Source organism: Phaenicophaeus curvirostris, chromosome 21, assembly GCF_032191515.1.
Source record: "Phaenicophaeus curvirostris isolate KB17595 chromosome 21, BPBGC_Pcur_1.0, whole genome shotgun sequence".
In the NCBI taxonomy this organism is placed as follows: Eukaryota; Metazoa; Chordata; class Aves; order Cuculiformes; family Cuculidae; genus Phaenicophaeus; species Phaenicophaeus curvirostris.
The window spans coordinates 7,936,734-7,949,619 of record NC_091412.1 but is presented as its reverse complement, the minus strand read 5'-3'; the positions used below and the strand labels follow the sequence as shown (position 1 = coordinate 7,949,619).

Genomic DNA, 12,886 nt, shown 5'->3' with positions numbered 1-12,886 from the left:
TCCCCCTCTAACCCAGGGCTGCGCACCTGCAGAGAAGCCACGGCCCCAACAGGAATCATAGAATCACCAGGTTGGAAGAGACCCACCGGATCATCGAGTCCAACCATTCCCATCAAATACTAAACCACGTCTCTCAGCACCTCGTCCACCCGTGCCTTAAACCCCTCCAGGGAAGGTGAATGAAACAAGCAGGAGGCAGCAGGACTTCTCCGAGTAGTTTTTTTATTGAAAGATGTGAGAATTCATCAAAACGGAACAGACAGATACCCGAGTAACCATCACGTTGCAAATCATGTATCTTTTTATTTTAAAACAAATATAGAGCACAGTCCTGTGATATTTAAATTTATTATACTTTTATTTATTTTATTTTTTTTTGTTCTGGAGTGAAAAATAAAAACCTGAGGTTGATTCCTGCATTCTCTATACCCCGCACTGTAGCAATTAAATTTTAGTTACGTTTTGGATTTGGTTTTTTTCCTTTGTAAAAGTCCATTCAACGACTCCAAAAATTGTTTTACCGGTGGCACATGATTGTCCTAGAGAACAGGCGGGATAAACAATATTTTAAAACACAGTTAAAGAAACCAATATCTCCTTCAATCACAAAGAGCTAAATAGTTTTCATTTACAATATATACGTTCATGTAAAATGAAAAAAAAAAAAAACCAAGAAAACTTAAATGCGATGAGTTAAACTCTAAATATTATGTACACACCAATGTACAACTCTGAATAAATTAATACCAATTTGCATATTCTGGGATCCTTATAGCTTATTTACACAAATTACCATTTATTTCATAAATATCTGCCCGGGTACCCGCGGGGCTCCCCGCACCGTACCAGCTCTGCGTGGCGGCTGCCGAGGCGGTTCATTTCCCATATTTCATTTCTTATTTCTTTTTTTCTGTTGTTGTTAATTGTTTTGTCCTCCCCCTCCCTCCCCTTGAGGTTTCAGCCCCACTCATCTCCCCGGAGCCGAGGGCCAGGGCTGCCCCGTCCATCAGGTGCCTCCACGCCAGCTCATCACCCCCCAGCTGCCCAGCGCCCGGAACTGGGGAGCAGAGAAGGGGTTTGGGGGGCTCTGTGGCCACGCTGAAGTAGGGGGACCCGCTCCCAGCCCCACAACCAGGGGAGCGGGCGAGCCCTGAGCCCCCACCTCTCGCTCCTGGCTCGGTGGCGGTGGGTCCGCTGGGCCGGCAGGGCTCCAATCCCAACGCTGCAGCCCCCTGCACCCCATCCGCCCCCACATCCCTCGCTCCGCAATAAATATTCCTACTGTGCTGTACAAAATACCAGTGCTTCTCCGCCCCGCCAGGAGGGCTCGCTGCCCGCCCCGACGGTCACTTGGGGGACTCCCTGCCGGGTGACAGCTCCCGCTGGCTCTCCAGCCCGCTCACCAGTCTCTGGATGTTCTGCAGTTCATTGAGAGACTCCTTCAGGGAGCCCTTGGGCGAGGCGGTGGGGCGCTGGCTGCCCCCCTTGTGCAGGGGCACCTCGGGGAGGGGGCTGGATTCCCGGCTGCTGCTGCCTTTGGAGCCCTCGGAGCCGGGATTGAGGCTGGCGGGCAGGCCGGTGGTCAGCAGGTTGGTACTGGGAGGGATGGTGACCGGGAGCTGGTAGGGGCTGAAGCGCAGGCGAGGGCGGCTGCTGCCCAGGAACGGGTTGCGGGAAAGCGGCCCCGCAGCGGCGGCGCTGGTGGCCGGCATGGCCGAGGCGGCGGCCGCGGCTGCAGCCATGTAGGTGTAGGGGTAGGGGAAGAGTCCGCCGAAGGTGGGCATCGGGATTCCCTGCAGAGAGAGAAAGAGATGGGGAGGTGAGAGCTGTGCTGATGCTCCATGCATCCCCCTCCTCCTGCCCTCCCTGAGACGTGTTCACCTGAGAGTGCCAAGGCAAAGCCACGACAACCCAGCGTCATCCTAAACCAACAGCGTTGGGATATTCCTGTGGGACAAGCTGAGGAAAAGGTACGGCTGAGGACATCCGTCCACCATACACCAATCCAGGCTGGTGCCACCTATCACCAGGACCTGTTCTGTCCCTGCCCCTGAACCTCCTCGCACACTACGCGTCCCTGTCTGGGCAGCATCACAGACCCTTAACCACATTAAAACACATTGTTAAATAGGATCGATAAATTAGGGGAGTTCAAAGATGTCTTTATGCGTTTCATCACAGGGGCTGACAAAGGCAACGCAAGCGCAGGCGCTGCCGGAGCCGTTTTGAGGCTGGCAGGGAAACAGGGGGGCTCCTGGATGGGGACAGCGGGTCAAGCAGGGCCACGCTGCCCCTGCCTATAGCAGAACAGTATCAGCTGCAAAAAAATAAATCAAGATTCCTCCTCCAAAAAAAAAAAAAAAAAAAAAATCAAGATTCCTCCTCACATCAGCCCCAAGGCCAAGCCTTCAAAATGTTTCCCCACAGCTGCCACACGTCAGGGGATCATCACCCCATTGTACTCACAGGCTGCAGAGGCCATGGGGGAGCCCAGGGCCACCAACAGCTCCTGACCCGAGCTGAGGCCACCCTGTGTGTCCCAGCACCGGGGTTGATCCTGGTGGGGCCTGACCTGTGCCCCCAAAGCTCTCTGCTCATTCAGGGATCTTTGGGGAAGGACACGGAGAGGAGGGTGCAGGGTCTGGACAGACAGCAGGGATGGGGATGGGGATGCAGGTGGGCGCAGGGGGCTTACCTGAGAGGCCAGCATGTGCTGGGAGAGGTGGAAAGGGAAGGGGGTGGCCGTCCCTGCCGCGGCCGGAGTGGACGAGAGGGCTCCATTCTCCAGGTTGCCTCCGCCGGTCACCGAGGCCAGCAAGTGTCCCATGCCCATGGCAGAGAAGGCTCCGGGGGCCATGGCGAACTGTCCCGGGTGGATGAAGAGGGGCTGCCCGGCACCCAGCGGGCTGAAGAACTGCTGCCCGTGGAGGCCGGAGAGCGCCAGGCTCTGCAGGTGCCCGGCGCTCAGGTGCGGGGGGCTGTCTGTGTGCACCATCAGCGGGGCGAAGGCCTCCTTGCCCAGCCCGCCACCCTCTGCGTCCTTCTTGCTCGGGTCCAGCTCTTTCCTCCGTCCTTCCACTTTGTCCTTCTCCAGGCCTCGCACGCCAAACAGACCCTCGCCGGGGCCTTCCCGGGGCGACGTGCCATCCTTGCCCTTCTCCGGGCTTCGCCTCTCCTTGCTCCGCTCCTCAGGGCACCGGGGGCTGCCACGGGGCGTCGCGTCCTCCCCAGTGGGGCTGGGGGCTGCTGCCGGCCGCTCCTCGGGAGCCTTCTCCACCTCGGCATCGCTGTCAGCTCCCGGCTTCTCCTCTGCAAGGGGATGAAAGGGCAGGGGGGTCAGAGCAGCAGCACCCAGGGGAGGCGAGGAGCGGGTCACTTGCAAGAGCCCTGGCGTCGCGAAGAGATGGCGGCAGCGAAATCCCAATCGTTATTAATGGGAGAAACTCATTTCGAGGGGCAGAAAGGGGCCCTCGTGCAGCAGTTACTCTGGGGAAAGGGGATTAACAACAGCAGTCCTGTTGCTCTGCCAAACAGGAAAAACATGTTTGATGGAGGACCAAAATCTATTACAGCATCGCTCTCGTTAGCTGCGAACTCAAAGGGGGATGAAGAGAGCGCGGGCGGGTGGACAGCGCTGGAGGAAATGGTCCTGTATATATTTAATTACATGGGGCCGATCAACAGCGCGCCGTGGATTTATTCCAAATGTACAGGTTGAAACAGGTTAAAGAGGCAGTTTTAAGGCATGAGGTATGGTCCAGAATTTCCTGAATAGGACCTTAATTTAAAAAACCCATCGACCTCTTAGAGGAGGCAGGGGACGAGGGCGAAGGGAGCTGAGCCCCTGCCCAACTGGCTCCCGCTAAACGAAAAAAAACATTTTGGTGAGGGTTAGGTGAAGCTCTGCAGGCTGGGGCGAATATTCAGAGAAGCCTTTGAAAGAGGAGAGGGGTGTAATAAACCCTCCCACCAGCTCGGGGTTGGGGGGGGGGGGTTGCAGTTTTGATGAAGGTTTGCAGAGAATCGGAAAGTTTAAAGAGCAGATTGATAGTGCGGCAAGACAAAACCCAGCATCTCAAACTCCAATGTGGGAACTGCTAGTTTATTTTAATTTACTAGCTTGGAGCCCTGGAGTTACAACATTATTTTTCCCTTTCAAATGTGTTTTTTTTTTGCTTTTTTTGTTGTTTTTTTTTTTGTTTTCCAGGGGAGTGTGAGCTAGCCATGAAAGGCAGGGCACACAGCAGCAGCGAGGAGTGGGGCAAACACATCTAGCACAAGTATTTCTTCTTGTTTACACCAACGTATAAACAGGAAAACGTTGCAAGCGGGCGCTCGTTCTTGTCCTTTCAACCCCAGAGCCCTTTCATAGAATCATAGAACCACCAGATTGGAAAAGACCCACCGGATCATTCGTGCCCATCGTTTTTTTTTCTACCCCCGACGGTCTGGTTCTCTGCAGCCAAAAAACGGCTCCCAGGGGAGGAGAAATCGAATTTTCAGGGCAATTTAGACACGGTGCCTCCTTGCTTTACCTCTGCTGCTGCCCTTGAGGCGCAGGGGGCTGGGGACGGGGCCCACGGGCGAGTGGAGGGCGTCACGGACGGCCGAGGGCTCGCAGGAGGAGGCGTCCGACTCGCCCCCGTCGCGGTCGGGCTTGCAGGGCTCCTCGTACATCCGAAGAGACGGCAGCGAGAGCTGCTTCCTACGAGGAGGGAGGGAGAGAGGAACCGTCGAGCATCGCCCGGCTCCCTCGAGGATGCGGAGCTGGGAGGCGAGGGGGGGGGGGCGAAAGACACCCCTTACCTCTTCTCCCTCCGGCCATTCCCCGTGTCCCGAAAGCCCTTGGCGAAGGGGTTGTTGTCGATTTTCAGCTGCGTGATCTGCAGGGGGAGAGACGGAGAAAAACGTGAAAACCTACCCGACCCCCCCACTTCCAACCTCGCTGCCGTCGGGGGGCGCGGGGTGGCGCCGCACAGGCATTTAATTCCTTAAATTCTCTTTATTTTTTTTTCGAATCCCCGCGCCGCGGCCCCGGCTTTAACACACCGCAGGCTTGATTAAAAACGATGCTGAGGTTTAGGGCTTGAATTATTAATAGGGGCTTAATGATAGGAAGTTATTTTTCACGGCCCCCCGGAGGGAAGATGGCGAGCGAGCCGCGCAGCGCTGGTTAAAAGCTGTTCTTGTCCCTCCCCGCCACCGGCTTCGGGGACAGGCGACGTTAGGGCTCTCAATAATGCATGGACCTGACACAGGGCCCCGAGAGCGACCGTGGAGAAAAGGCTCGGCTGCCCAGCCCCGCTGCAAGCCCAGCCCGCAGCATCCCCAGCACCCCCCCCCCGACGGAGCCCACGGGCCGGGGAACAGACAAAGTGCCCTTTAATCGATTGTGACTCTTCGCCATAAACTTTACGAGGGAAACAAGCCCACCAGGACCCTCAGACAGAGCTGTCAATTAGCGTCAGCAGCCAGGGCTGGAGGTGGGGGGTCAGCTTTTGGGTTCAAACACACACACACACACGGCTCTCGGAGGGGTCTGTAGGGGCTCTCCGCGCCCCACCCGGCTCTCCTGGCTCCGCTGCTCTCCTGGCTCCACTTGCTAAATCGCAAAAGCGACTAAAATTAGCTTATCTAGCTTTATTTTTTGGCTCCCCTCGGTTCCAGGGCACCTTCTCTGTGAGGCTGCCCAGGCCGCGGTGCCGCTGTCTGCAGGGCAAAGATTCCCCTGGCCCAGAAAAGGTGTGACAAGGTCCATGAAAAAACGAATAATAGTAATAATAGAAATAGTAACGATAGCAAGGATAGTAATAACAATAGTAGAAATAGCAGTAACAGAAATAGCAGTAGTAGAAACAGCAGTAATAGAAATAGCAGTAGTAGAAACTGCAGTAATAGAAATCGCAATAATAGAAATAGGAATAATAATAGTAAAAGGTCAAATATTGCCTCCTGCTCTGAGAACCTGGGGTTTAACCTTTCTCCTGTTGCTGCTTTTTGGTCATTCTCCCCCAAAACATCCTTGCACACACACAGAGACACAAACATACCCTAATAAGGGGTGAGGGATGGGGCAGGAGGGAGCACGGGGGGAGGTGCAGGGGATGAGGAAGGGACAGAAAGAGGGGGTACCTTGTCGTTTTGGTAAGCGGTAACGGCGATGAAGTCGGTCTCGGGGAACACGTAGGTGCGGAAGGTGCTGTAGGGCAGCTTGAGGATGTCGTTGGCCCGGACTATGTGGAACCTGGGCTGGTACTTGTGCATCGAGTTGAGGATGGTCTGGGGGGGCGAGAGAGCACGGCCCGGGGCTCCCGTCAGCATCACCGGCCACGACACACACCCGCCTGGCTACCTCCCTAAAAAAATCCCTTTCCTCCCGAAAAAAATCCCTTTCCTCCCGAAAAAAAATCCCTTTTCTCCCAGAAACAACCACAAAAATACAAATTCACCGTGGGGAAGGAATGCCAGCCGATGCCAAAGAGGGATATTTCTTTTTTTTCTTTTTTTTTCTTTTTTTTTTTTGCGTTTATACCATTACAGGACCTGCCCCTAAATAAGGAGGTCAGGGGACAGCATCATCTTTGTGGGTGTTAAGCAATAAAGCAGCAAAAGGGATCTCCCCGTTTTGTTCCAGCCCCTGCAGAGACGAGGCCACTTTTCAACACATTTCGTGCCGCTTTTCATATTTCCGTCCTTTCAAAAAAAAAAAAAAAAAATTACTCTACCTCACCACCACAAAAAAATAATGTTTAAAAGCCTCTCGATTTGCGTCGGTGGCAGCAGAAACCGGTGCCAGCCCCGTGAAAGGAGCGTTTCACCGTGAGCCACGTTAAATTTATGTCTCGGAGCAACATTGCAGAAGAAATAGACATTTTTTTTTCCAACCAGGTGTCTGAAAGCCTCGCCAACACTCAAAGCCATTCTCTACCCTCTAGGGTTTTTTGATATTTTTTTTCCTTAACTTTCCTTTTTTTTTTTTCCCGAATCCACCGCGATTTTCGGAAGAGGCTGCAGCCCCCGTTCCGACCCCCCTGCCCCTCCCTAACGTTTTCCTGCCTAAGAACGATTAAATAATTCCCCAACCTGCTGTGGTCGGGCTGAAATGCGATGTTCACCGCCCGGAATTTGTAGGGGAACGGCGAAAGCTCCAGTAATTATTGTCAAACAACGTCGGCCAAATGGTTAAATAATTATCACTTCATTTCGTTTTAGAAGGCAATAAAAAAAAAAAATCCCCCCCTTTTTTAACCCCGGCAATAATCACCTGCTGATGAGCTGTCGGGTCGCTATTATATTGATATCATCGAGACGGGATTTATCATGAAAATGGTGCAAAAAGTCTCATTCAGGCGTGCAAATCTGCATTCCTTAAAAAAAAATAATCATCCCTCTCTGACCAGATGGGCACTGGCTAAACCCTCATCTCCCAGATTTAACGCAGTCCGGATTTTGGACAACGGCAGACACCAGAAATCTTTAATTGAAGGAGGCGAACCGTTAAAAACGCTGAATCAAACTAGTTTTTCCCCAGTATAAAAAAAAAAAATAAAAATGCTATTTTTTTTAGCTTCCCTCTTTATCGATTTACCTTGCTGCCTATAAATAACCTTGCAATGTATTATTTAACAAAGACACAATTTCCTGCCTGAAGAGAGAAAATCAAAATAGAAAGAGAGAGCGAAGTTCCGCGGGGTGATGGGAAGCGGCTCCCACCTGCGCGCTGTGTCCGCGGCCCCGATAGTTGCTGCAGCGCCTACGCGGAGCGCGGAACTCGCCCTTTCTCGCCCGAAATGCTTGTCCAGAGGCTGGAGAAGCTGCTTGGGGCGCTGGGATTTCCTCCCACACCCCGTGCACACACGCAGGATCCTGCTTCCCTAGCGTTTCCACCCTGCTTTCTGCGGATCTCTGCTGTTTGAAACAACCTTCGATTTCTCTATTTATTTATTTTTTAAATTTAAGAAGTTTTTTATCTCTCTCTTTTTTTTTGGTTTTTTTTGGGGAGGTGGGTTTTTTAGGCTTTTGTTTGTTTGTTTGGGGTTTTTTTTTTTTGAGTATATTGTTGGCTTTCTGGCTTTATTTCTGGTCTAGTTTTGATTTTTACCTCCGGAAGGCGATGCAGATACGATCAATAGGGAAATAAATAAAGCGTTTGGGAAGCTTTTCAGGAGCAGGGGGGCTGCCAGCGGCTCCGACCCGGCTCCCGGCCGCGGAAAACCCAGCGCAGGTGCCGTCGCTTCCAGCTCCGCTCCCCGCGGCCGCAGCCCCGGCTGCACCTGCCCGTCCGCCCCGTCGGGGCTGCCCTCGCTTCAAGCCAAATCCCTCTCCTCGCAGAGCCCCGAGGGACCGGGAAAAGCGGCAGGACGGGGCTGCGAGGGTCGGGAATGCGGGAGGAGAGGAGACATTGAGGCTGCTCTCAGCGCAAAGCTCTCTCATTTTCCCCAAGGCGGCGGGGAGACGCGGCTCGGGGCCCGGAGGAGAAGGGGCTGCGGGCAGCCAGCCCACCGCAGCGCCCCACAAAGCTTCTTCTCGAGGGGGAGAAGCCCTCAAAGCCCCCCGAGGCTCCCCTAGAGCAGCCCCAACTCCTTCCCCGGGGGCGGGGAGGCTCGTCTTCGCCCCGCAGCCGCACTTACAAAGCCGTGCTTGTCCGAGATGTTGTTGGTGAGCTTGAGCTTGTGGAAGGCGACCGGCTTGGCCATCCACTGCTCCCCCGTGGCCGGGCTGTCGGGGTGGATGTACATGCGCTTGGGCATCTCCGGGTCGGCCTTGCCGGCCACCATCCAGCGGGAGTTGTGGAACTTGTACCGGCAGTCGTCGGCCGCCACGATATCCATCAGCAAAATGTACTTGGCCTTCTTGTCCAGGCCGCTCACCCGCACCTTGAACGGGGGGAACATCCTCCTGCGGAGACACCCAGAGCGCTACAGGGCTGCCCCCCCGACGACCACCCCCGACGGCCCCTCCAGACCCTCCGCCACCATCTTGGTTCAGTTTCCCTGAGGACTCCCAGCTTCCCTGAGGCTCCCCAGACTCCCTGAGGGTTCCCGCCTTCCCTGAGGCTCCCCAGACTCCCTGAGGGTTCCCACCTTCCCTGAGGATCCCCGGCTTCCCTGAGGATCCCCGGCTTCCCTGAGGACTCCCCAGACTCCCTGAGGGTTCCCACCTTCCCTGAGGATCCCCAAACTCCCTGAGGATCCCCGGCTTCCCTAAGGATCCCCACCTTCCCTGAGGACCCCCACTTTCCCTGAGGACTCCCCAGACTCCCTGAGGGCCCCCACCCTTTCTCAAGTCCTGCTTCTTCTCCTCCCGCTCTGCCGCACCCCCCCGGGAGCAGAAAAGAGTGGAAAAAACTCAAAAAACCCACCCCATTTTGGACAAGAAGGGGTGAAAAGGGATCCCGCCGTTCCCCCTCTTTCCTCCGAGGGGCTCGCTGCCTTCCCCGGGGCTGGGGGGGAGGCGGGCAGGGCCGGGGGCGACTCCAGGGAAAGTTTTGGAAGGAGGGAAGGAAGCGGCATCAAGAAACGCAGCGAGAGGATTACGGTGGCTCAATTAGCGCTCAGCAATTTAATTTGGGGAAAGTAATAATTGGGGAGGCGGGGGGGAGCTCGGAGGGACATAAACACAAGGGAAAAAAAAAAAAAAGAAAAAAGAAAAAAAACAGCTCCAAGGATTGAAACTCCCCGAGTTAATTAATCCGAGAGAACTGGGGGGTGAGGGATGAAGAGAAGGGGGGAGGGAAGAAGCGCAGGTGCGGGCCGGGCTGCTCGGCTTCGGTTCTTACCTCCCGGACTTGGTGATCACCATCTCGGTCCCCAGCTTGTGAAACTGGTCCCAAAGCTCTTTGGCTTCCAGCGTTACTTTGGGATCGTCCTCCACCTCTTCCTCGGGCTCCAGGCTCTTGAGGGAACGGAGGTGGGCGGCTTGGTGATGGTGTCCCAGGGCCGAGACGTGCAGCCCGGCCTCGGCCGCCCCCGCCAGCCCGGGGTCCGGCATGGGCTTGGCCAGAGCCGCTGGAGGCAGAGCCAGAGCCGGGAAAAAAGAAGGCTGGGCGGCTGCGAGGAAAGCGGACATGGGGAAGTCGGCCGGCCGGGGAGCGTGGAAGGGGTGGTAAGCCATGGCAGTCCCTGGGAAGGCTGGATCTCTCATCGGTGCATCCACAAATCCAGGAGAAAAAGAGGGATTCCCTTTGCAAAAATGTGCGTGAGCGCGTTTGGTTGGTTATTTGGTTTTGTTTGGGTGGGTTTTTTTATGGTTTTTTTTCTCTCTCCTGCCCAGCGAACTCGCTCGAGTCTCTGGAAGGGGAAGAAAAAGGAACAACGCACGCACACGCGAAAAAAAAAAAAAAAAGCGCACAAAAAAAAAGGCGAAAAACAGCGGAACTAGATTTGGGGGAAAAAATAAAAAGGAAAAAAATAATAAGAAGGAAAAAATAAAAATAAGAAGGAAAAATAAAAATAAGAAGGAAAAATAAAAATAAGAAGCAAAAATAAAAATAAGAAGCAAAAATTAAAAGAAGAAGCAAAAATAAAAATAAGAAGAAAAAATAAAAATAAGAAGAAAAAATAAAAATAAGAAAAAAATAATAAGAGGCAGTTCCCGGCTCCTGGGACTCCCGGTCTGCGGAGGGGAGACAGTAGGTCCTTATTTTTTTGTTGTTGTTGTTGCAGCGAGGGAGAGCGAGCGAGGGAGAGCGAGATCCCTCCCGGTGAAGTCCTTCTCGACACTAAAATAGAAACAAAAGGCGGCGGGGCAGGGGCAGGGGCGGCCGCGCTGCCCTCACACCCCCGCGGGCCCCGGCTGCGCCCCGGCCCGGCTGCGCGCTCCGCGGACGGCGCTGCGGCGAGGGCTGCTCATGGCTGGAAGGAGCCCGAGTGGGAACCGGTGAGATCTCGTCCCGATCTCTGTAAAACTGTGACTATCTCACATGTCCTTCCTGCTCTGATCCGCCCGCTAATGAGCCAAGCCCCCTTGATTGCTGATTTTACGCGTTTCAGACCAATTGTGGATCTGCATAGGCGTGGTTTTGACAGCTCCGGCCAAGCTCCGGAGAGGGGAGGAGGGGGGGCGAGGAGGGAGGGAGGAAGGGAAGAAGGGGAAGAAAAAAAAAAGAGCGAAAGAAAAAAAAAAAAGGAACGAAAAAAAAAAGAAAGAAAAAAAAGGGAAAGAAAAAAAAGGGAAAGAAAAAAAAAGGGAGAGAAAAAAATAAAAAAGAAGAAGGTGTCGGAAGCATCGGCAGTAAGAAAACATGTCAACAGAATAAAATATTAACCAATGACAGAGAAAAGTGCTCGAAATCCCACCCCCCGCTCCTTTCCGCATACCGGGTCAGCCCTGGCCGCGCCGAGCCCCGGGAGCGGCCGCCGCGGGTGCGGGGCCAGCGCGGAGCCGCCGCGGCGGAGCGCGGAGAGGCGCCCGGAGCCTCGGGGGCGGCGGGGGGGGCGGCGGGGCCCCCTCCGCGCTGCGCGGGGGCGGCGGGACGGGGCGGGGGGAGCGGCCGGGGGTGTGTGTGTGGGGGGGAGCTCGGCGGCTGCGGCTTCACCCACAGAGCCCGGCGAGCGGCCGGCGGTGGGGGCGCCGCTCCGTGCGCGGCCGCGCAGCTCCGACGGGGCGGCCACCCCAGCGGCCACCTCCAGCGAGGGTGAGTCGCTCCCTGCCGTCCCCTCCCGCCCTGCCGGCAGCCGCCCCGACGGGGAGAACGGGGAGAACGGGGTTGGGGGGGGGTGTCCCCGCCGCAGCCCCACGGCGAGAGGCGCGGAGCCCGTCGGGGGCGCGACCGGGGGGCTGTTTGCCCGGGCGGGGGGAGGCCGGTAAGGCGGAGGGGGCCCCGATAAGGCGGAGGGGGGCCCGCCGGGGCTGTTTGCTGAGGGATTAGGGCCGGGGGGGCGGCGGGCGCGGTGGGTGTCCCCGCGGAGAGGTCGGTTTGGAGCTGTGCGCTGATTAACCGAGGGCCGCGGTGGCTGAAGAGGGCCCTGGCGCCAGGCGGCTGAGCCCTCACAATAAAGACCCGTCTCTTGTCACTTCATATTTACCCCCAAATCTTCAAAAAGCGCCCCTGCCATCCTCCCGAGGCTCCTGCCCCCGCCGCCTGCGCTGCGGCCGCGCCCGGGATCGGGGTTGGGGGGGGGTCGGCCCCCTCCTCTGCCCCCCAGCCCGGCCCCCCCTGCCCTCGCCGCTCCGCGGATGCTCAGCGGGGCGCGGCAGCAGCGGTTCCGAGCCCTCGGGGCGGCGTTTCGCTGCTCCCCGCGCGGGGTGGGATGCGGGGATCCCTGGGTGTCTCCCCCCCCATCCCGGTTCATCCTGCTGATAGCGGGTCCTGCTCGCTGCCCCCCGGCGCCTCGCGATCCCCAAACCCAAGCCCCGGGCTCTTCCCGGGGACGCTGACAACCTCCCCGTGTCCCGCGGCAGGTTCACCTCTGCCCCCCGACGGGGCGGGCGCTGCGCGTCCCCCCGGGGCTGCCCCGAGGCCGGGGGGGGGGGGGGTGTCCCGCTGACCATTGATCGGGGAGCGAGGACTGAAATCCAGACCCGATTTGGACTTTGCTTTCTCTCCGCTGCGGAAAACTGCTGACGGCAACTTTGGCAAAAGTGGGGCTTGCTTGTATTTTTTTAATTTTTTTTTAAATTCCCCCTTCACGAAGCAAACCCGGAGCCTCTCACTGGGGGCGGCTTTCCCGCACACACCTCGCTCCGGGGGGAGATGCGGGGCTCGTCCCGTCGGGGCCTGAAGGCAACCGGGTCCCCGCGAGGAAAAGTCGCCTCTCCTCGGGCTCAGGGCTCAGACCTCCGGCCCCAAACGCCCTCGTCTGCAAAATAAAACCGACCCAGAACAGCCTCGTCTCCTCGACCCTGTGTAGAAGAACCCACTGATGGGTCTAGCGGAGCTGGGGGG

General features: G+C 56.4%; 1 protein-coding gene across 1 annotated transcript; it reads right to left on the bottom strand.

The window, feature by feature from the left end:
* Positions 1-212: 212 nt before the first annotated feature.
* TBX2 (T-box transcription factor 2) lies at positions 213-10,359 on the bottom strand. Its single transcript, XM_069873888.1, has 7 exons — positions 9,779-10,359; positions 8,631-8,898; positions 6,133-6,279; positions 4,807-4,883; positions 4,536-4,705; positions 2,696-3,309; positions 213-1,793 (listed from the first exon to the last, which is right to left on the bottom strand). The coding sequence occupies exons 1-7, from the start codon at positions 10,141-10,143 to the stop codon at positions 1,347-1,349; spliced, it is 2,088 nt and encodes a 695-aa protein (XP_069729989.1). The 5' UTR covers positions 10,144-10,359; the 3' UTR covers positions 213-1,346.
* Between the last annotated feature and the right edge of the window lie 2,527 nt (positions 10,360-12,886).

What these genes read in the sequence shown, in the direction of transcription:
- TBX2 (XM_069873888.1), bottom strand. Translation starts at nt 10,143, where the DNA reads ATGAGAGATCCAGCCTTCCCAGGGACTGCCATGGCTTACCACCCCTTC. An exon ending in CCGCTTACCAAAACGACAAG is followed by an intron (nt 4,884 to 6,132) that starts GTACCCCCTCTT and finishes CTCCCCCTGCAG; the next exon opens with ATCACGCAGCTGAAAATCGA. An exon ending in AGCACATGCTGGCCTCTCAG is followed by an intron (nt 1,794 to 2,695) that starts GTAAGCCCCCTG and finishes CTCTCTCTGCAG; the next exon opens with GGAATCCCGATGCCCACCTT.